We start from the raw sequence: 19,036 nt of genomic DNA on the forward strand, positions 1-19,036 counted from the left end.
TGTCACAGCCCCTCCAGCCTCTCCACAGGTGAGACAGGGTGTGCTGTCCCACAGGTAGCACATCTCACGTGCAAAGTTACCCCAGTTTGCTTCAAAGCATTCAGGAAATGATCCAGCTTTTCCTACAGCCATTGGATTTTTCCTGTGCTGTGAGGCAGAGGGAAGGTGCTCTGCCAGGGACAAGGTACAAAACCATCCTTGCACAGCTGGGCTGACCCTGTGCCCAGGCCACAGAATCCAAGGAAATGGCCTCAAGTTGCACCTGGGAAGGTTCAGATTACATACTGGGAGAATTTTCTTCACTGAAAGGGTAGCCAGGGGTTGGGACAGGCTGTCCAGGGGAGTAGTGGATGTTTCATCCCTGGAGGTGTTAAAGGTCAGGCTGGACAGGGCTTGGAGCAGCCTGGTCTAGTAGGTGTCCCTGCCCACGGTGAGGTGTTGGAACAAGATGACCTTTAAGGTTCCTGCCAACCCAACCCAACCCATTCCAAGTTTCTATTGTGCTTGTGCTTTGCTGCAGGAGGGAACCAGGATGGCAAATTCAGCGTCGGCTTCAGGGACGGGGTGGTCAGGACAGTCGTGAGTCTGGACAGGGAGACTGTGGCATCCTACACACTGATCCTGGAGGCCATTGGTAAGGATTTCCCGGGCATCTCCCTGCCACACAGCCACATGTGGTGGCCATGCACATGTCAAGCTCCCTTGCAGGCGTGTCAGAGGGGCAGCAATCTCTCTCTACAAACCAGAGCCTGTGCCTGGTGCTAACATTACACAGCCCATGTGGATTAATGTGTCCCACTTCCATCATGACTTTTGCAGAGGGTGTATTCTCCTCTCAGGTTTGGAGCCCCAGGGCTCTCTCCCTTTCACCTGGGGAAGGCAGGCCCCCTGTTCCTGAGAGGCTCCACACTGTTCAGGACAGCCCTCTACCCAAAAATGCCAAGGCCAAAGCATCATTGCCCTCCTGCCATGCCAGCCCTTGGCTCTGTGGCTGCTGATTAACCCTGAGCCACCTGGCACGGGCAGAGGGTCCATGTGCCAAACTCAGCTTGGCTATCACCCCCAGAGCTTTATAATGATATGCCTGTTCACAGATGACTTGGATGTCCCTTTTGAGAGGAGAAGTGAGTGGCCTGGACAGAAATGTTGGGGGCACAGCATTGCAGGTGCCCCAGGGGCTGCAGCAGGGATGCTGCTCTGCCTGGGCACACAGGACTGCATCCCAAGGGCCAAAGGGTCTGTTGTGCCCCTCCCATGGAGATCACACTGCCTGTGTTTTCCCAGATCCCACAGGCTCCCAGCTGGGTGGGTTTAGTGCTCCCTGTAGATCAAGCATGGTGAAAAATCCAACCCCAATCTGTGCTTCCCAGTGCCTTATTCTTCCTGGCAAATCCAAGAGCTGTGCTGCCATGTCCTTGTCTACTGAACATCAGTCCATCACAGTGCTCTTTGACTGTGGGCTGAGCTGCAGCTATGGAAAATCCATCAGGCTGCCTTCATCTCCCAAATCCCTGGCCTCCAGCAGTCCCTTCACTCGGTGTATGGAACTGCAAATCCTCTCTAATGATCAGTTGCATTTCTAGCCTCATTGGGCTCCATGGCAGAGCTTGGGGGTGGTTTGACTTTTCCTTTTTCTTTCAAAATAGCATGTTGGTTTTGCAAGAACCACAACAATAGAAAGGGGGGGAAAAACCCGTGGTTCAGTGTGGGATTTGAAATGTTTTAGTTTAGAAATCTTGATCCTGTTATTTCAGCAGCCATGGGCTGAGCACCCCCTGTGCAAAGAGGTGACTGAACCTCCCTCTGTCCCCTTTCTGTCCCTACAGACAACGGCCCCACCGGGAACCGGCGCACCGGGACTGCCACCGTGTACGTGACTGTCCTGGATGTCAACGACAACAGACCCATCTTCCTGCAGAGCAGCTATGAAGTCAGTGTTCCCGAGGACATCCCAGCTGCCAGCAGCATAGTGCAGGCACGTGGCTCTTCCCCTGGGACCCGGGGGTGGGAGGTGGGAGTGCCCCACTGACTGTGCCCTGACCATGAGCTGCTGGAAGCCCAGGGCAGGGATTTTTCTCTCCCTGCCTGTTCCCTCGGGCAGGGTGAGATGTGTTCTTGCTCATACACTCCTCTGCTAGCCCAGGCTGTGAGTACCAGGGAGAAGGCAGCAAAGAACAAGGGAAAATTAAGAAACTCACCCCATTTCTGCAGGGGGTGAGAGGAGAAGAGCCAAGCCGTGTGCTGGCGAGGCCACTTTGGCTCCATCCCTGCTTTCTCCCTCCTTCCAAACAGAGATCTCCATGGGGAGGGAGAAGAGTGCCTGCAAAGAGATGCTCAGAGAGGGGGGAAACCCTTGGAGAGGGAGGAAAGCATTTGGACTTTGCTTTCATTTTTGTTCCTCTTTGAGGGAGCGGTGGGCAGAGCTGAATGGCTCAGTGAGCACGGGATGAATGTGGGCATTCACACAGGCTTCCAGCATCCCTTCAAACCCAGGCCTCTTCTGGAGCAGGCACCAAAGGCTCTTTGCAGAGGGCCCTGGGAAGGCTCCTCCTGCCTTCAATACCTCTGCCGGCACAGGGAAAGGGACAGCTTTGTCCCCGGCTGTGGCAGGCAGGATGAGTCACCGGCAGAGAAGAAAGGAGCCTTTTGCCTCCTGCAACAAAGGTTTGCTGGGAGCCGTGTGTCTGCCCTGGGCAGCCAGTCCCCAGGGGACCCTGGCGTTCCTCATCACCTGGTGTGCCATGGCACGGTGTACCTGGTGTCTCTGGGATCAGTCTGCAATCCCAGGATGGAGGTGTGCCCTGCACAGGACTCCTAAAAGTGAGCCAGTTTGGCAAATTGGAGGAGTGGAGGGAATTTGAGTCTGACTGGCAGCAAAGTGCCTTTTCTTAGAACCCACTTCCCAGACAAGAAGGATGCCCTTGGAAGTCCATGGCAAAAGAGAGGAAGTAACTGGGGGGAGTTGTTTTTCCACAGAACAACATGGAAGAGAAACAGAAATGAGCCATCACCCGGCTTTAGTTTAATTTACACCTTCAGTGTGAACCATTTGTACAGAAAGTCTCTCCCCCCAAATGCATCCCCACAACCTCAGGGCAGCAGGAGATTTTCTGAATGTTTCCCCATCCCTTTCTCCCAAAACCAGGCAGAGCAGGGCCAGAGAGCAGGAATGGGAATGCATTGACCACAGCCACCCACAGCTCACTGCAGGGAGGGGGGTGACAGGGACCAGGCAGCACGTGGGGGCACGAGCCTCCCTCCACCTGCTCCAGAGCACAGCTCAGGAGGAAACCTCCACTGAGGATTGCTTTCTGTGGAGCAGGTCTGCCCTGGGCTGCCTCTCTTCACGTAGCCAGGTTGCTCCCACTCTCTTCCAGGCTGTTTGTTCAGGTGGAGCACAACTTGCACAATGTTTTCCAAAAGAAATGAAGCAGCAGGATTTTTTTTTTTGCCTGCCCGGTGCTAGCTGCGTGTGGGTGTAGTTTGGATGCCTCCACCTTCCCTGGCAGGAAGCAGTAACCTGGAAAGCATTTGGGAACCTGACATTGCAAAATCTCCTGCCACCTCACAGAGCCTGGAAATGAGTTGCTTAAAGGGTCTCTACTCGTGACACCAAGGGATGCTTGAGAAGTGAGCCAAAAGCTTGGGAAGGAGGAGCAGGGCAAGATCACATTTTGGTGGACTCCATGACGTCCCAGTCCTGGCTGCTGGAGAAGCTCCTGGGACAGGCCAGCGGTCTCTGGGACACCAGCTGGCTCCTCCTGAAGCTGCTGATGGAGCCCCTCAGGGAGCCCAGACGCTTCCAGAGCCTCAGCTGGGGCTCGCTGGCATCCACGGGGTGGTGGGGCAGGCACTCCTGGGGGCCCCAGAGGGACTGGCCCAGCGCTGCTGGCTTGCAGAGGGTGACAAACGTGAGGAGCGTGGCCAGCACCAGGAAGATGCAGACGAGCCCAGCGATGATGGGCAGCCAGTCTGTCACCTCAGGGGATGTGGCACTGGGTGGCACCGGCTCCAGAAGCCCCAGGAGAGGTGTGGTGGGAGAGGTGCCATTGCCAGAGCTCATCTTCCCTGCAAGGTGACACAGAGAAGTGGCACAGGTGATTACAGGTGGAAGCTGGACAGACAGCCACCCTCTGGTTAAACTGATGGGTTCTTGTCATGCCTTGATGCCCAGGATTCTCCCAGCCATGTTTTCTGTGGCACAGGGGGACAGGGGGTGTCCATCTGCTTTGCCAGGAGGCAAAGCACAGAGGTGAGGCTTACACTTGCAAAGTACCACCCTGAGCTGAAGTGCAAAACCACCTGGCCAAGAAATCTGCCTCTGTTTATGGCCTCTGGGAGGACACTTTCAGGGAGCACACACACATTGCACGAAGATTTTCTGGAAGAGATAAATATCCATGTACTACAGAGAGCTCAAAATCCTCCCCCCAAACTGCTGAGGTTTGGTTCTCCTCTGTTCCCCAGAATGCAGGTTTGTTGAACTGGCTGTCATTTGGGGGTTTTGTAATTATTCTCCCAAATAAATTGGACAGTTGGTTGGGCCTGTGCCCATCAAGCTGTAGTGTTGTGCTAGCACTGTCTTTATTATTTTGCAAGGGTGAAGAGTAACACCCTCACCTTACTGATGCAAAAAATCCTCGTGCCAGGCATTTTGCTGACCTGCTTCCAGGCTCAGACATGTCACAGGTGGTACAAACCAGCTTCCCAAAGTGCTAGCAGTGCTAGCTCTTGCCTAACACCTGGTGGAGACTGTCCTCTCCTTTCCCCAGCAGGTGAGATCCTCCCAAGAGCATTCTGCACCCCTTTTTGCTCACATGCACACCCCCAGCCCCAGACAGGCTGTGCCAGAGGCTGGCATCTCTCCAGGTGGAGACGAGGAGTTGAGGGCTGGGGAAATCCTGTTTGTGCCAAGCCTCTGCAATGCCCTGTGTGCTGGAGGCAAAGCTTTATTATGCTGACTCCCCTGTGGAGATGTGGGAGAGCTGTCTGACTGGTCTGGGGCCGGGCAGACTCCTGGTAAACTAGGATTTGGATTGAGCCAATTTAAAGCCAAGATCTTAGGAGGGGAAAGGCAGGGCTGCAGGGGCTGCCAGGGTCTCTGGGTCTGCTCTTGCAGCCACCATCCCAAAGTGACACAGGTGTGTGTAAGGCAGCAGCCAAACACTCACCATAAAACATTCCAAAACGTGCAAAGATATCAGTGGCATGGTTTTATTCACTAAGGGTGTGTCAGCCTGCTCAGAGCTTGGGGGTCTTTGGGGAGATGATGCTGTTTCCATGGGTCAGAGCCAGGTCTGTGCCTGGAAAATGGAAAATGCAAAAACTAATGGGTCAGCATTTGAGAGGGTGAATCCCTGTGTGTGTTGCAGGCAGTCCCAGGGATGGAGCTCTTGTCACCTCCTCCATGGTGATGTTTGCACCTCTCTTCACCCCAATTGTATTTTTTTATCCTTAAGCAGCTCCATCCCTTCCCCTCAGCTTTGAGAACAGAGCAGCAATCCCAAGGACTCTCTGCTCCAGGGACAGGCTCCTCGGTGCTGCCCAGGGCAGGAGAGCCAGCAGGCAGGGCTGCAGTGTGTCCCACACCACAGGCAGCAAATCAAGGTTTCCACGGCTACCTTAAAGCTGGCATTTACCGACTGCATGTGGTGACCTTACATTGTTCCTTAAGAGCCAGCCAGGAGGCGTGGACAATTCCTTCAGGCTCTTTAATTCCTTCAGGCTGGTTTTGCTCCCTTGCTCATGAGTTTGTCTTTTAAATTCACTTGACAGTGTTGCATAGAAACCCATCAGGAGGGATCACACTGATGTTTTCCCAGGCTTTTTCAGCCATGCCCTGGTTCTCCTCACGCCCAGCTCAGCTGGCAGAGCTTTCATGGCATTGCCCCTTCCCAGCATCACTGCCCCACCCAGGCTCCACACTCTTCACCCTGCTGGGTTAAAAGAGCTTTTCCTGCCCTGGAAATCCTCCCCAGAGGTTCATCCCTGCCTGATCAGCTCCAAATCTGACACAACCCCATGAGCACTCAGGCTCCAGCACTGGCCGCGAGGCAGATGAGGATCAGAGGGGAAAAAAGAGAAATTGCAAAAGGTAAAATGCCCCCGAGAAAGGTGGAAAGGTAGAAAAAAAGAATGATTCTCATGCCTGAGCAGCAGAGAGGGTTCTCCTGCCCAGCACCAGGCACTGCTCCCTGGCCTGGCCCAGCTGCCTAGTTTGGCAGTTTTTCCATCTGCTCTCCCTCCCTTTCCTCAAACTCCTGCAAAGAAAAGCCTGTTTTCAGGCACTGCCTGTGCCACAGCTCCCATGAAAAGCAGCTCTCATTCCCCTGCCCGGCTTGCTTAGCAACACTTTTCCTGGGGCTCCCCGACATTTCTCAGTGCACTAAATCTTCCCAGGGGCTGGCAGGAGGAGGTGATGCTGGGCAGGACCAAGCCCGCGGCTGCCTGACCCGCCTGCTGGCTCCCCAGGGCTGTGAGTGATGCTGCTCCCCAGCAGCCTCGCTGTTACACGGCACAGCTGCCCCACAGGACCTTTTTCCTCTCCCATCACCGGGAGAGGCTCGGCTGGGAAGGGAGGGGGAGATGCCTGACCCCAAACTTTGCACCCCCACCCATTTTTCAGCGCTTTCCCCAGGCTGAGGGCAGCAGCTCTGCAGCCGGGGGTCTGTCTCAGCCCTGGGGGTGACCTAAGGAGCTGGCAGTGGCTTTGCCACGGGGGTTTGGGCTCCCTACCTCTCGCCAGCTGGCCGAGCCCGGGCTCTGCCTCTCGCACTCCCTCCTTGCCGCCTCTCCCACCGCGCTCTGCCGGCTGCCAGCCCCCTCCTCCCTTTGGGGAGGGTGGGACAGAGGTGGCAGCCGGCTGGGGACAGCCTGAGCCAGCAAAGCCAAGGAGCCCTGAGCCCCTTCCCGGTGCTGAGTCCTGCCGGAGCCGTGTCCCCTGCTGGGGTCGAGCCCCCGGGATGCGTTTCCTCTGGATTTATCCCTGCAGGATGAATGAATGGTACAGTCGTGGGCTGAGCCCCCGTGGTTGGAGGGCTGGCACCTGCCCTCCACATGCCTGCTCCCAGTTTTCCCAGAAAATCGACTTTTTTCCCATTCTTTTATTGCCCTTCCTCATCCTTTTCTGACACCTTTCGCCCAGAGGGGGCTGTGACAGGCTGGCTGTGTCTGCAGCCCACCCTGTGGCAGAGGGATAAAAGTGGCTGGAGCTCAGGTGCTTTCCACCTGCAGCACAAAGAGCTTTTCTCCCCCTGCTTGCCCTGCAGTGCCGCTGTTTTCCCAAGTTTGGGACAGTTTGTCCAAGTACCACCATTCCTTTGGGACCTCAGCAGGTCAAACCAGCAACAGCCAAGCTTTCCTCAGGCTGTAGGCTGGCAGGAGCACACCTTGCTTTAGTGCAAACTACTGATTTTTAATAAAATACAAGTGCCTGGGCTGACCCATAGCACCTAGTTTGTGTAGCAGAGCTTCAGGCTCAGGGTGAGCTGGGAAGAGGGGCTGTTTGCAAGGTGCAGTTGGCTCATCCTTAAAGGCACTCTCCTGGGCACAGTGGGGCAAGGAATGGCACAAAAAGCTGAGAAGTTTTGCCTCCCATCCCTTTGTTTTTCCTGCTCTGGCTACATGATAGCTTTTCCCTGTGCCATGCCAAGGCAGCTGGTCTGCCTGGGCATCGCTTGCCTGCTGTTGTGGGGCCCATCCATCCCATCCATCCCATCCCATCCCATGGGACAGGAGACAGCCCAGCTCTGCCTCAGGGAGCCCAGCAGGTGAAAGAGCTGGTTTGGGAGGGAGAACTCCCCCCTGTGAAGGGAAGTTCTTGGTGGAACGTGGAATAATCCACAAGCAAGGTATAAATTGGTCTGGGACAGAGGGAAAGAGCGTGTGTGGGCACAGGGGTGAGAAATCCAGACAGAGGTCAGTATTTTCCAAATTTTCTGCTGACACAGGGGGAAGGGAGCAAGAACAGTTCAAGGTATCTCAAAACCACATTTCAGAGGAGCATCTCTGACTCCTGCAAGTTGTGTGGGGGTGGGGGTGAAAGCCCTCACTGTTCCCACTGCACATGCACCCTTTGCAGCAACCTTTCCTCTTCCCTGCATAAATCTGGGTGCAAACCTTCCCAGGAAAAAGAAACTGCTGGGTAGTACTGTGGAAAGAGGCAGAAGATGCCTTGCAGAGGGAAGCAGGGAGAGAATAAAGGCTCAGGCATTCCCTGCATCCTCGCCCTGGTGATTTGTGAGTGGCAAAGCTGTGTCGAGCTGTGGGTGCTTTGAGGGGAGTGGGTTTTGCCAAGAAAAGATGCAGGGGCTCGGTGCCAGCTGGACTGGAAGCCCTGGCCCTGCTGGTCACTGCCAGGTCCCGCTTCCCAGCTGCTGACTGCTGGCTGGGGTTTAGGGAAAGCACTGCAGTCTTGTTCAGTGACACCAGAGGGGACCCGTGCCTTGGTTTTCCCAGGGCACATGGCAGACTCGCTCCGTGCCAGGACTGTGCAGTGCAGCAGAGCCCAGGGCTGCTCCCACCCCTGCTCAGGGCTCACAAGGACGCTCTGGGCTGGTTGCATTCACATTTCCTTTGGCAGTTTTTCCCTGTGCTGCTGCTTGGGTGACTCACCAGGATGCCATGGGCTGCGTGCCCACCAGGCACGGGAGCAGCTCCCCCTGCCCAGCTCAAATCATCCCGGCAAGGCTCCATCCCTGCTGGCAGTGCCACTGGGGCAAGCACTGGAATGCAGGGTGGGATTGAGGGAGGCACCTCCTCCGTGGGATTTGTGGTGTGGTCCTGAGGCTGAGCTCCCACCTCACTCCAGCAGCCAAGGGCTCCTGAGCCCATTGTCCCTGCTGTTCGATGATGAGGGCAGGGTAACTTATTTTGCTTTGTATTTGGTAAGCTCCGCAGCTCAGGGGGAGGAGAAGGATGTCCAGCTTTAGCAGGGTAGGAGGACTCATCCTGGTCTGGAATTCTCTGCCCTTGACCTCTACTCCTCTGCTTTTCTCATGAAGGTGAAAGCCACAGATGCGGATGAAGGCATTAACGGGAGAGTGTGGTACAGGATTGTCAAGGGTAAGTCCAGATGCCCCTTTGTACATCAGGGAGTTTGTCCCAGGCTCTACCCAGCCTCAGGAGGTTGAACTTGCCATCCTTTTGCATTTTGGAGCCCACAGAACCATTTCTCCCAGCCCTAAGCAAAATTCAGCTTTAGGATTCATTGCTGGGGAATGATTTGTCATGGATGGACAGCTAGAGAGAATCCTAAAATCACAGAATGCTTTGGGTGGGAAGGGACCTTAAAGTTCACCTCATTCCAACCCCCTGCCATGGGCAGGGACACCTTCCACTACCCCAGCATGCTCCATGGCCTTAAACACTTTCAGGGATGGAGCAGGCACAGTTCCTCAGGGCAGCCTATGCCAGGGCCTCACCACCCCCACAGGGAAGGATATCATCCCAATATCCCATCTTTTCCTGCCCTCTTTCAGTCTGAAGCCATTCCCCCTGGTCCTGTCACTCCAGGCCCTTATCCCAGGTCCCTCTCCAGGCCTCTTGGAGCCCCTTTAGGCACTGGAAGAGATTCCAAGGTCTCCCCAGAGCCTTCTCTCTTCTCCAGGCTGAAAAGCTCTCCCAGCCTGGATCCAGAGAAGAGTAGCTCCAGCCCTCAGAGCATCTTTGTGGCCTCCTATGGACTCACTCCAACACATCCACATTTTTCTTATTTGATGCAATTCTGTAGCTCCTCCTGGCCTGACCCAGGGCCAAACGCTGATGTAGCTGAATCTGATGTAGCCAGAGGAGATGGGGTTGATGTTTTGCTCAATAATCACCCTCCAAAAGAGCCCCCCAGGGAAGGCTCAGTGTGCCACCAGGATGGGTGTGGAAGCAGTGGGCAACATCCCTCTCGTTTTTTCCCCATTTCCAGGAAACGAGCACAACCACTTCCGCATCAATCCCAGCACGGGGCTGGTGATGCGAGGAGTGCGGCACCTGGACAGGGAGCAGAACTCCTCCCACGTGCTGGAGGTGGAGGCCTACAACACGGAGCAGGGGCCCATGAGGAGCTCCGTGCGGGTGAGGACCTCGCAGCCCCCACAGGCTGCACCGCAGAGCCGTGCGCGCCAAATGTTTGCCGTGCTTGGTCCTTCCCAACGCTTCCAGTCAGACAGGAAATTAGAAAGATCTGGCATGGAAAGTCTCTGGGGGATGCTCGTGGGTAGAGAGGAGCTTGTTGGTGGGAGGGTTGTTTGATTTTTCTTTTTTCCTGTGGTGTTTTGGTGCCGTTAGGCCGCTGAGTGGCGCAGCAGTCACTCGGAGGGAGTCCTGCTCGCTCGCTCGGTGAGAGGCGGATCTGCTGCTGGGAAGCAAAGCTGAGCCTCAGCCTGTTGAAAACCCTGTGTCCTGGCCAGGCACTATTTAAATAATCCAGGACCCAGTGGTGACAGTCTTCAGCTGCAGCACAGCCACTTCCCACGGTTCCCACAAACCTCCAGTTGCATCTATTCTTAGACCCAGTGGTGGGGTGGGCTCTGGCTGAGTGTAAAGTGCCCCCAGCACCAGCAGCAAGCAGAAAACCAGGAGAAGGAAATGTGTTCCCTGGGGAAACAGTACTGAACTTGGAGCAAAAATTTCCCAGCGAGTCTCCAGCGTTTCTGTGTTGTGAGGTCTCCAGGGGTTTGTTCAGGGGATCCCAGAGGATGGAGGAATTGATACACCCAGTGTACCTCCTCCCCAGCAGGGAAAGACTGACTCACTCCGACCCACAGGGCTTGTTTAAATCTGTGATGTTAAACCCTTTGTGTTCACTCTCCATCATGTGGTGTTTGGAGAAGAGATTGTCACAGGATCATGGAATGGGTTGAGTTGGAAGGGATCTTACATCTCCCCTAGTTCCAACCCCCAGCCATTGTCAGGGACACCTCCACTAGCCCAGGTTGCTCCGAGCCCTGTCCATCCTGGTTTGAACACTGAAATGTTTCTCCATGAGCACCATGAAGGGTTGGTTCCCCAAGTTGGCTCACGCGTGGTTTCTCCGGGGCTTCCCAGGTGATCGTGTACGTGGAGGATGTCAACGATGAGGTGCCAGTGTTCACCCAGCGCCAGTACAACCGGCTGGGGCTGCGCGAGACGGCGGGAATTGGGACCTCGGTGGCAGTGGTCAGGGCCACCGACCGGGACACAGGTGGGAAGGGCGGGTGGGAAACCCCCAGGGTAGGGGAGGGTGGTGAGATCAGCCACCGCGCGGATCCCGGCTTGGCTGGGCTGAAATCCCGTGGGATGGGCTCTGCTGGAGGGAGGTGTCAGTGGTGCCTGCCTCTTTGGGGTGCTTGGTCCAGCCAGCACCTCCAGTTCCTGCTCCCTCCCCAGGGAACGGGGGTCTGGTGAGCTACAAAATCGTGTCGGGCGCGGAAGGGAAGTTTGAGATCGACGAGAGCACGGGCCTCATCACGACCATAGAGTACCTGGACTACGAGACCAAAACCAGCTACCTGATGAACGTCTCTGCCACGGACCAAGCGCCCCCCAACAACCAGGGCTTCTGCAGCGTGTACGTCAGCCTGCTGAACGAGCTGGACGAGGCTGTGCAGTTCTCCAACAGCAGCTACGAGGCCGTGATCATGGAGAACATCCCCCTGGGCTCCGAGGTGCTCCGCGTCCAAGCTCGCTCCATCGACAACCTCAACCAGATCACCTACAAGTTTGACCCCAACACCAACCCCCAAGCTCTCTCCCTCTTCAAAATCAACGGGATCACGGTAAGGAGCCACAGCGTGGTCCCTCCTGGCCTGTTTGGGCACTGTGAGCTGTGGTTTTGGTGGCCAGCACAGCTGTTGCTCATGCTTGGCAGGGAGTGATCACGGTGAAAGGCCAGGTGGACCGAGAGAAAGGGGATTTCTACATCCTGACAGTGGTGGCAGATGATGGAGGACCGAAGATTGACTCCACAGTGGTCAGTAGCTTCTCCCAGCTTCCCCACCATCCATTGTCAACCTCAGACCACCTCCCTCTCCCAGGACAGCCTGTCCTAGCTGAGCTTTCTGCTTCAGCTTCCAGAGTCCAGAAACCCTGATTTGGCAGGAAACCTGCTAAAATAGTTTTAAAGGAGGTAAATTTAGGGGCCTTGAAATACTCCACAGTGGTTTGTGTTTCAGAGGGTTATATTTAGCAGTTTCACAGGCAGCCAGGCAGGGGTGATTTGCATTTCTCTGCCGGGTGCAGGGCCAGCCCATGGGTGCCGATGGCTCTGCTCCCCACACAGCACCGTGCTCTTGTCTGAACCTCTCCCAGGGTGAGGGGCAGATATGCCAACCTCAGCTAGAAAAAAACAAAGGGATGCCCCAACATTGCCACTTCCAAATCGCTGCGGAGGTGGGGTACCCATGACCCCTGGCACTGCTGTGGTAGGATGCAGGGTTAACCCACACTTCCTCATCCCTCGCTAACTCCTCATTGTTTGTGTTCTCTGTTTCTCCCTCTGCTTTCCTCCAACAGAAGGTAAGCGTGCTGGAGACCAGAATTCCTCCCAGGGTCCACACTGAGCTGCAAGGAGGAACTGGGGTGGATGTCTCCATCCCAGTCGCACCAGCACCAGCCTCTCTGCCACCCCCAGGATGTGGGGCTGCCCCGTGAGCCCCCCTGCTGCTGGCGAGCAGAATCCTGGCTCCCTGATCCGGCGCTTGGGACAGCAGCTGCCGGATCTGCCACAGTGGCTGAATGAGCTCTCCCTGCTCCTGGCTCTCTGTTTTGAATCCAGCAGCAACAATAACTGAATCACCCCAGGGCGCACAGCTCCCTCCCCAGCTTCCTCCCGGGATGTTGTCACATTCAGCCTGGCCGCACCTGGGAGCTTGGGGCACCCATAAATAAATCCCCGGGAACAGAAAAGCTCTTCCTCTCTCAATTCTGTGTTGCCCTGCAGCACTTTGATTACAAACTCGATGACAGCATTTCCTCTGCCTAATTGTGGCCAAGGTAGCCAGGTCCCCTTCGAGCATCTTATGCTCATTTGCCTTTTCCAGGAGGGAGCTCAGGTCTCTTCCACACCCAGCTTGCCCTGGTTGAGTTAAACACACTCAGCTCTGCCTTCTTTGTGCCCGTTGAGCTTTAGAGCAGATCCTGCCTGACCCTGCTGCTGTGGGCATGGATGAAATCACTGCTAGTGAAAAGTTTAGCAGAAAAGGGTCACCCTGCAGCAGCCTGAGTTGCTCTGTGCCCAGCTATTTGGAGGATAAACACCAGAGGGTGGGCAGGGGTCTGGCTCCTGTCCATGCCCTGAGCCCTGTGCCCCCTCACAGGTGACCATCACAGTCCTGGATGAGAACGACAACAGCCCCCAGTTTGACATCACCTCTGACTCGTCTGTCAGTGTGGCCGAGGACAGCGCCGTGGGCAAGAGGGTGGCCCTGGTGCTGGCCCGAGATCCAGATGCAGGCAGGAATGGCCAGGTAGGGAGGGAGACATTTGGATGATGCTCTCAGGCATGTGGTGTCATTCCTGGGGGTTTCCTGTGCAGGGCCAGGGGTTGGACTCAATGATCCTTTCCAGCTTCTGTGAGGCTGTGTGTGGTGTTTCACTGACACAGAAATCCCCCTGCCAGCATCCTCCCAACCCCTTCCCTCTGCACCCCTGTGAGAGCAAGCTCTGGTCATTAATGCCAGTGGTTTGGGGGTGTTGTGTGGTGAGTACCAAGAGTCCTCAGGCAAGGCAGCAGGAGAGGTAAAGCATTGACCTTGGGCTGTCTGGGGCAAAGAGCTCTGTGGGACGAGTGTCAAAAGGAGCCCTGCAATCTGAAAACCAGCTGTGGCCTCTGCTGCCATGGGGGCCAGCAGCAAAGTCCTTGGCAGGCTGAGCAGGAAGCTCTCTGACATTTGTTATTTTCATTACCCTGCAGACAGCATTAATGAGGTCCCATCACCCTTAATAACAAAAATTGCTGGCAGCATGGGAGCTGCCAGGGGGGTTGGCCCTGTTTGCTTTGGAGTGGCTGCAATAAGTCAGCACACCTGTGGATCCCACTACTTTGGACCTTTTCAAAAGCTGAGGCATGTTGGGGGGACGCTGGATTAATTTTTGTAGGATCTCCTTCCTCTTCTTCCTCCTCAGCATCACCCTGCCTGCCCTGGTTTTCTCTCCCTGTGATGATTCCAGGTGACTTTCTCGCTGACGTCTGGGAATACCGGCCGTGCTTTTGAGATCCGTACCACCAACAACACCTACGGCGAGGTGTTTGTGGCACGGCCGCTGGACCGGGAGCTGCTGGATCACTACACCTTACGGGTCAGCACCAAACCACCCCCTCACCCTTGGGCTTCTGCTTTGGGCACCGAGGCTCTTTGCTAGGAGCTGTGAGCTTCAAAATAACACTTTTTTTCCTCGGAAATCCACCCCAAACCACAGATCCAAGCATCAGATGGCGGCGTTCCACCCCGGAGGAAGGAGCACATTCTACGAGTGAACATCCTGGATGTCAATGACAACCCCCCTGTCATCGACAGCCCCTTCGGCTACAACGTGAGCGTGAGTGAGGTGAGCACCCAGCTCCTCTCCTTCCATCCTCCCAGGGTCAGGTCTGACCACAAGGCAGGTGGGGACAGCAGAGTGTCCCTTGCAAACATCACCTTGGGTCATTTAAGCCTTAGTGACCCCATGCAAACCTCATCTTTGGCCATTTGATGGTTGGCATTCCCTTGCAAACCTCACCTTGAGTCATTTAAGCCTTAGTGACCCCATGCAAGCCTCATCTTTGGCCATTTGATGGTTGGTATTCCCTTGCAAACCTCACCTTGGGTCATTTAAGCATTAGTGGCCTCATGCAAACCTCATCTTTGGCCATTTAATGGTTGGCATTCCCTTGCAAACCTCACCTTGGGTCATTTAAGGATTGGTGACCTCCTTGCCATCCTCACCTTGGCTGGTGTGAGGCTTGGTGACCCCTTGAAAGCCCTCACTGGTGATGTACTCCTCGTTTTGGGCTAGGAAAAAGCTCTATGAGCAACTTAAGCCCCTGAGGCTGCAGGGACCAGCCGGAAGGAGAAGTGGCTACACACCCATGGAAATGCCACCAAAGTGACACAAGAGTCGGTGCGGTGCAGAATAAGAATGGCTTTCAGGAAGCAGCTTAGCAAGGGCTAGATAATTAAGCAATAAAACACAATCAGACATGAGAAAAGACAACTTATTTCCTGACAGTTTAATTCCTGGACTGAGGCAGGGGGGGATTCTCAATTTGGTGATGAAAAATGAAATATGAGTAATAGCCAGTGCCACTTAGCTGTGAGGAACTGCTGCTCGTGATTTATAGCTTAGCATTAAGGATATTGCCCTGTTAAGGTTTTCTTATCTATTTAATACATGTTCAGAGCAGGTTGAAGAACAGAATTTCTGTTTTGATTTTCCCCATAATGGGACTATCCAAAAATAATTAGCCGAGCTCTGGGTCCATTACACGGCCTTCACTTTTGCACACACTGTGGGTTTTATGCTCTTCCAGGCTGTGCCACACTAGATGAGACCTAATGTGCAGCTTTCTGCTGAGCTGCCGGGTGTTGGGGCAGCGAGTTTGGAGCCTCAAGCACATCAGTGCTCTCTCTATATTAGGATTGAGTTATTAATTAGGTATTCTATATGATGAGGCTGGTGGGATTTACGTCGCGTATCTCTGCAGAACGTCGGCGGTGGCACGGCGGTGGCCCAGGTGCGCGCCACCGACCGGGACATCGGCCTCAACAGTGTCCTCTCCTATTACATCACCCGTGGCAACGAGGACCTGACCTTCCGCATGGACCGCGTCACCGGCGAGATCGCCACACGGCCCTCCCCGCCCGACCGCGAGCGCCAGAGCTTCTACAGCCTCGTGGTCACCGTGGAGGACGAGGGCAACCCCTCACTGTCGGTGAGCCACCAAAATGGGGGGCAGGACGGGGCTGGGCAGTGCTGTGGGGGTGAGCTTGGCATTGAGCGTGGGGTGTGAAAGGGGAGAAAAGGCACAGGGTGTGGTGTTTCAGGGACTCGGGGTCTAAGCCCGCTGTGCACAGATTTGGTTCAGTCTCCTTTGATGCGTGATCATGCAGGACCTTCCTTCACAGTTGTTCAGCAGGCCTCATCCCCCATCTCCAAACGCAAAAAATATGAGCATCCCTGATATATGGGTCTCCTCAAGCTAGGCCTTATAAGCTCTTGGAGGTTTATATCACACCCGAGATAGCTCAGCCACCTCAGATGGCATAAAATCAGCAGGATGGCTTCTGTGGCAGTGTTGGAAACAGAAAAGTTTTAATAAAAGGCAGAAAAATTGAGCCAGGGCAACAGGTTCCTGTTACCACAAAAGCAATTAGTTTCTTTGTTCTCTTCTTTTTCTAGTAAATTGCTGAGGTTGGACTTTTTGGCTCCTGTCCAATTGGCTATCCTTTTTTTTTTTTTTTTTTTTTTTTGCTGGCAAGGTTTTTTTCCAGGGAAATTAAATTTTTTTTTTTTTTTTATGTCTTTTCTAGGCTTTTTTCCATTTTTAAGAAACAAAGGATAGATAGTTTTGTCACTCCGTCAACAGGGGGCACATTCCTACACATCCCTGTGGGGAGGCGTGCTGGCTGCTGCTGCCCTGCTCACAGGGTGCTGGGTCTGGGAGAGCTCCAGGCATTGCCCACCCATCTCAGCCCTGGGAGCAGCAGCTCAACCACAGTTCCATTCACCACTGACATGCATGTCTGCTGTGCTCCTTGTGAGTGAGAGGAGCTCTGGTGATTTTGACGAGGGCCTGGAGTGCCAGGACAAGGGGGAATGGCTTCAAACTGAGAGGGGGTTGATATGAGACCCCACCCATCATCCCATGGCATGGGGAAGTGACTGTTTTGCTTGGGATGTTGTTTGTACCTCTGAGGATGGCTCAAAAAGTCAAAAGAGCAAATACCACATGGGCCATTTTCCAGCTCTGAGTCCCTTCTAACCCCATGTCTCTGCAGAGAGGTGAGCGAGCACACACGTGCACAAATGGTGAGATGAGCTGACACCTTGTGTGACACTCCGCCATCTTTCCTGTCGCCCACCTCCACCTGCTATCTCTCACCATCTCTCTGTCCTGCCCACAGAGCTCTGCCTGCAAAGCCCTGCTCTGCATTTTGATGAAACAGGTCACAGCCAGCAGTGCAAACTGTGGCTGTGATTCTCACTTCAGGCTTTGCACTCTCAGCTCCTCCCTCCCGGCTGGTTCACACTCCAGCTTCTGCATCACCATCTTTTCCATTATTTGCACTGTCACCAAGGGTTAAACCTAGCTAAGTCACTTCCCCAGAATGAGAGAAGGCTGTGCTGTGGCTGCAGCACATGATGCCACCAGCTCCTCCTTGTCCCCATCGCTGTGGATGTGGGACACTGATCCCGGTGTGCTGAGGAATGCCTTGTGCTGAGCTGGCAAATCCCGTTGCCGTGGCAATGCCCGCTTCCCTTCCCGGTGCCAGCGGGGACAAGTGGCACATCTTGTCACTCCACGCTGCCCAGGCAGTGTCCCAGCCTGTCCCCACAGGCTCTGCTGTGTGCCCACCGTGTCACGAGCACGCGTTATGCCAGCAGCAACAATCCAAGCCCCGGCGACACAAAGTGCCCAGTGACCCAATTCCTGAGTGGGGAGAGGAGTTCTGGCCCTTCTCAGGGCTCGGGGACACTCAGGGCTTGGGAAAGGCTGTGGGGCGTGCTGCTGGGTGCCCGCTGGCCTCACGCCTGCCTGGGGAAATGATGTCTGTCAGGGCCTTGCTGCCTGCCAGAAACTGGGCTTTCACAAGGAGCTGCAGGCTGATGCAACAATGCACAAAAGGGGGTGATTGTTTGTAATTTGTACACCCGTCCGTGGGTTTCAAGGTTTGGCCTTCTCTGTGTGGGAGACAGAGACAGAGGAGACAGAGCTGAGAGAGGACTGGGAAGTCCCCACTTGGAAGTGGTGATCTGGGATACCCAGGACAGCAAGGGAGCAGGGAAAACTGGCCAAGAGGAATCTCTTGGGAGCGGGAAATGTGGGGAAAAAATTATAAAATGCTGCTGATAAAATAAGAATATTTTCATTTTAAAAAGCATTGTAGGGGGAAAAAAACCGTCACAAGCTGGCGAGCTGCAGCTGGAAGGTGTGTGGGAATTGCAGGAGTCACCTGGGCACTGCCTGGCCCTGGGGCAAGCCAGCAGCTGCACTTTCCCAAGAGCTGCTCCAGAGTGGTTGGGAGCTTCCTGCAGGAAGGTCTCTGGCCAAGGAACTTGCACTGGGACAGGGATGCTGCTGGCACCCACAGCCCTGGCACTGGAGGCTGCAGCAAGGCAGGGTGGATCCTCACTGCCCAGATGTTGGTCTTGCTGATGACACAGCTGTGTCATCTCCATGGAACTGGGGGCCAAGGTGCAGGGCCAGCCCCCCTGTGCCAGGACTCTTGCTCCAAAACGTGTGGAAGCCTGGGAAGCCATTTCTTCTCCCTCCCAGAAGTCTTTAGTTTTCCTTCTGGAGGGGAAATTGATGCCACTCAGTGCCCCAGCATGCCACAGCAGAGTCTCTGGCAGAGAGCTTAGCTCTGCCTGCAGCACCAGCTATCCCAAAAAATGGAGTTCCTGCCACACAGAGCAAAACCTGTTTCCAACAAAGCTTCCTTCTGTCATCAGGCAGTGCATTCTTTAGGGAACACAGCGACTTGGAGAGGCTTTCAAAGCCGTTGGGACCTGCAGGCAGGCAAAACCCCGGCGTGCCTTTCCAGCTGGAGCTGCTGAGACACGGAGAAGGAAGTGCTGGAGGCAGCAGCTGCTGGATTCCCCTGCAAAGCCGGGAAGGGGCTGGGCTGTGGGTGGCAATAAAGTCCCATGCTCAGGAAGTTCCATCTCTAGTACACAGGAGTGTGGGTGCTGCCTTCTCCTTCATCCCTGAACCACCTTGTGGGTGCTCCTTCACCCCTGAACCACCTTGTGGGTGCTCCTTCATCCTTGAAAAACCTTGTGGCTTCACCTTCATCCCTGAACTACCTTGAGGGTGCTGCCTTCTCCTTCATCCCTGAACCACCTTGTGGCTTCTCCTTCACCC

General features: G+C 54.9%; 2 protein-coding genes across 2 annotated transcripts in view; one reads left to right on the plus strand and one right to left on the minus strand.

The window, feature by feature from the left end:
* Positions 1 to 19,036, plus strand: part of CDH23 (cadherin related 23) — a 191,018-nt gene that overhangs the window by 140,938 nt on the left and 31,044 nt on the right. The window contains exons 26-37 of the mRNA XM_039696221.1: positions 521 to 634; positions 1,827 to 1,975; positions 9,003 to 9,063; positions 9,917 to 10,065; positions 11,038 to 11,173; positions 11,359 to 11,747; positions 11,840 to 11,941; positions 12,484 to 12,486; positions 13,287 to 13,436; positions 14,140 to 14,268; positions 14,389 to 14,517; positions 15,656 to 15,883. Coding sequence (XP_039552155.1) covers positions 521 to 634; positions 1,827 to 1,975; positions 9,003 to 9,063; positions 9,917 to 10,065; positions 11,038 to 11,173; positions 11,359 to 11,747; positions 11,840 to 11,941; positions 12,484 to 12,486; positions 13,287 to 13,436; positions 14,140 to 14,268; positions 14,389 to 14,517; positions 15,656 to 15,883 — 1,739 coding nt within the window. The remainder of the gene's footprint in view (positions 1 to 520; positions 635 to 1,826; positions 1,976 to 9,002; positions 9,064 to 9,916; positions 10,066 to 11,037; positions 11,174 to 11,358; positions 11,748 to 11,839; positions 11,942 to 12,483; positions 12,487 to 13,286; positions 13,437 to 14,139; positions 14,269 to 14,388; positions 14,518 to 15,655; positions 15,884 to 19,036) is intronic.
* Positions 3,223 to 4,402, minus strand: CUNH10orf105 (chromosome unknown C10orf105 homolog). The gene is made up of 2 exons (XM_039696162.1): positions 4,366 to 4,402; positions 3,223 to 4,068 (listed from the first exon to the last, which is right to left on the minus strand). The coding sequence occupies exons 1-2, from the start codon at positions 4,400 to 4,402 to the stop codon at positions 3,668 to 3,670; spliced, it is 438 nt and encodes a 145-aa protein (XP_039552096.1). The 3' UTR covers positions 3,223 to 3,667.

This window comes from Passer montanus, unplaced genomic scaffold, assembly GCF_014805655.1.
Source record: "Passer montanus isolate IOZ18808 unplaced genomic scaffold, ASM1480565v1 scaffold96, whole genome shotgun sequence".
Classification (NCBI taxonomy): domain Eukaryota; kingdom Metazoa; phylum Chordata; class Aves; order Passeriformes; family Passeridae; genus Passer; species Passer montanus.

Bases quoted from the DNA above. Each gene is read 5' to 3' on its own strand.
- CUNH10orf105 (XM_039696162.1), bottom strand. From the start codon at position 4,402: ATGGATATTTATCTCTTCCAGAAAATCTTCGTGCAAT. The intron at 4,069-4,365 runs GTGTGTGTGCTC...GTCACCTTGCAG, and splicing joins CCAGAAAATCTTCGTGCAAT to GGAAGATGAGCTCTGGCAAT.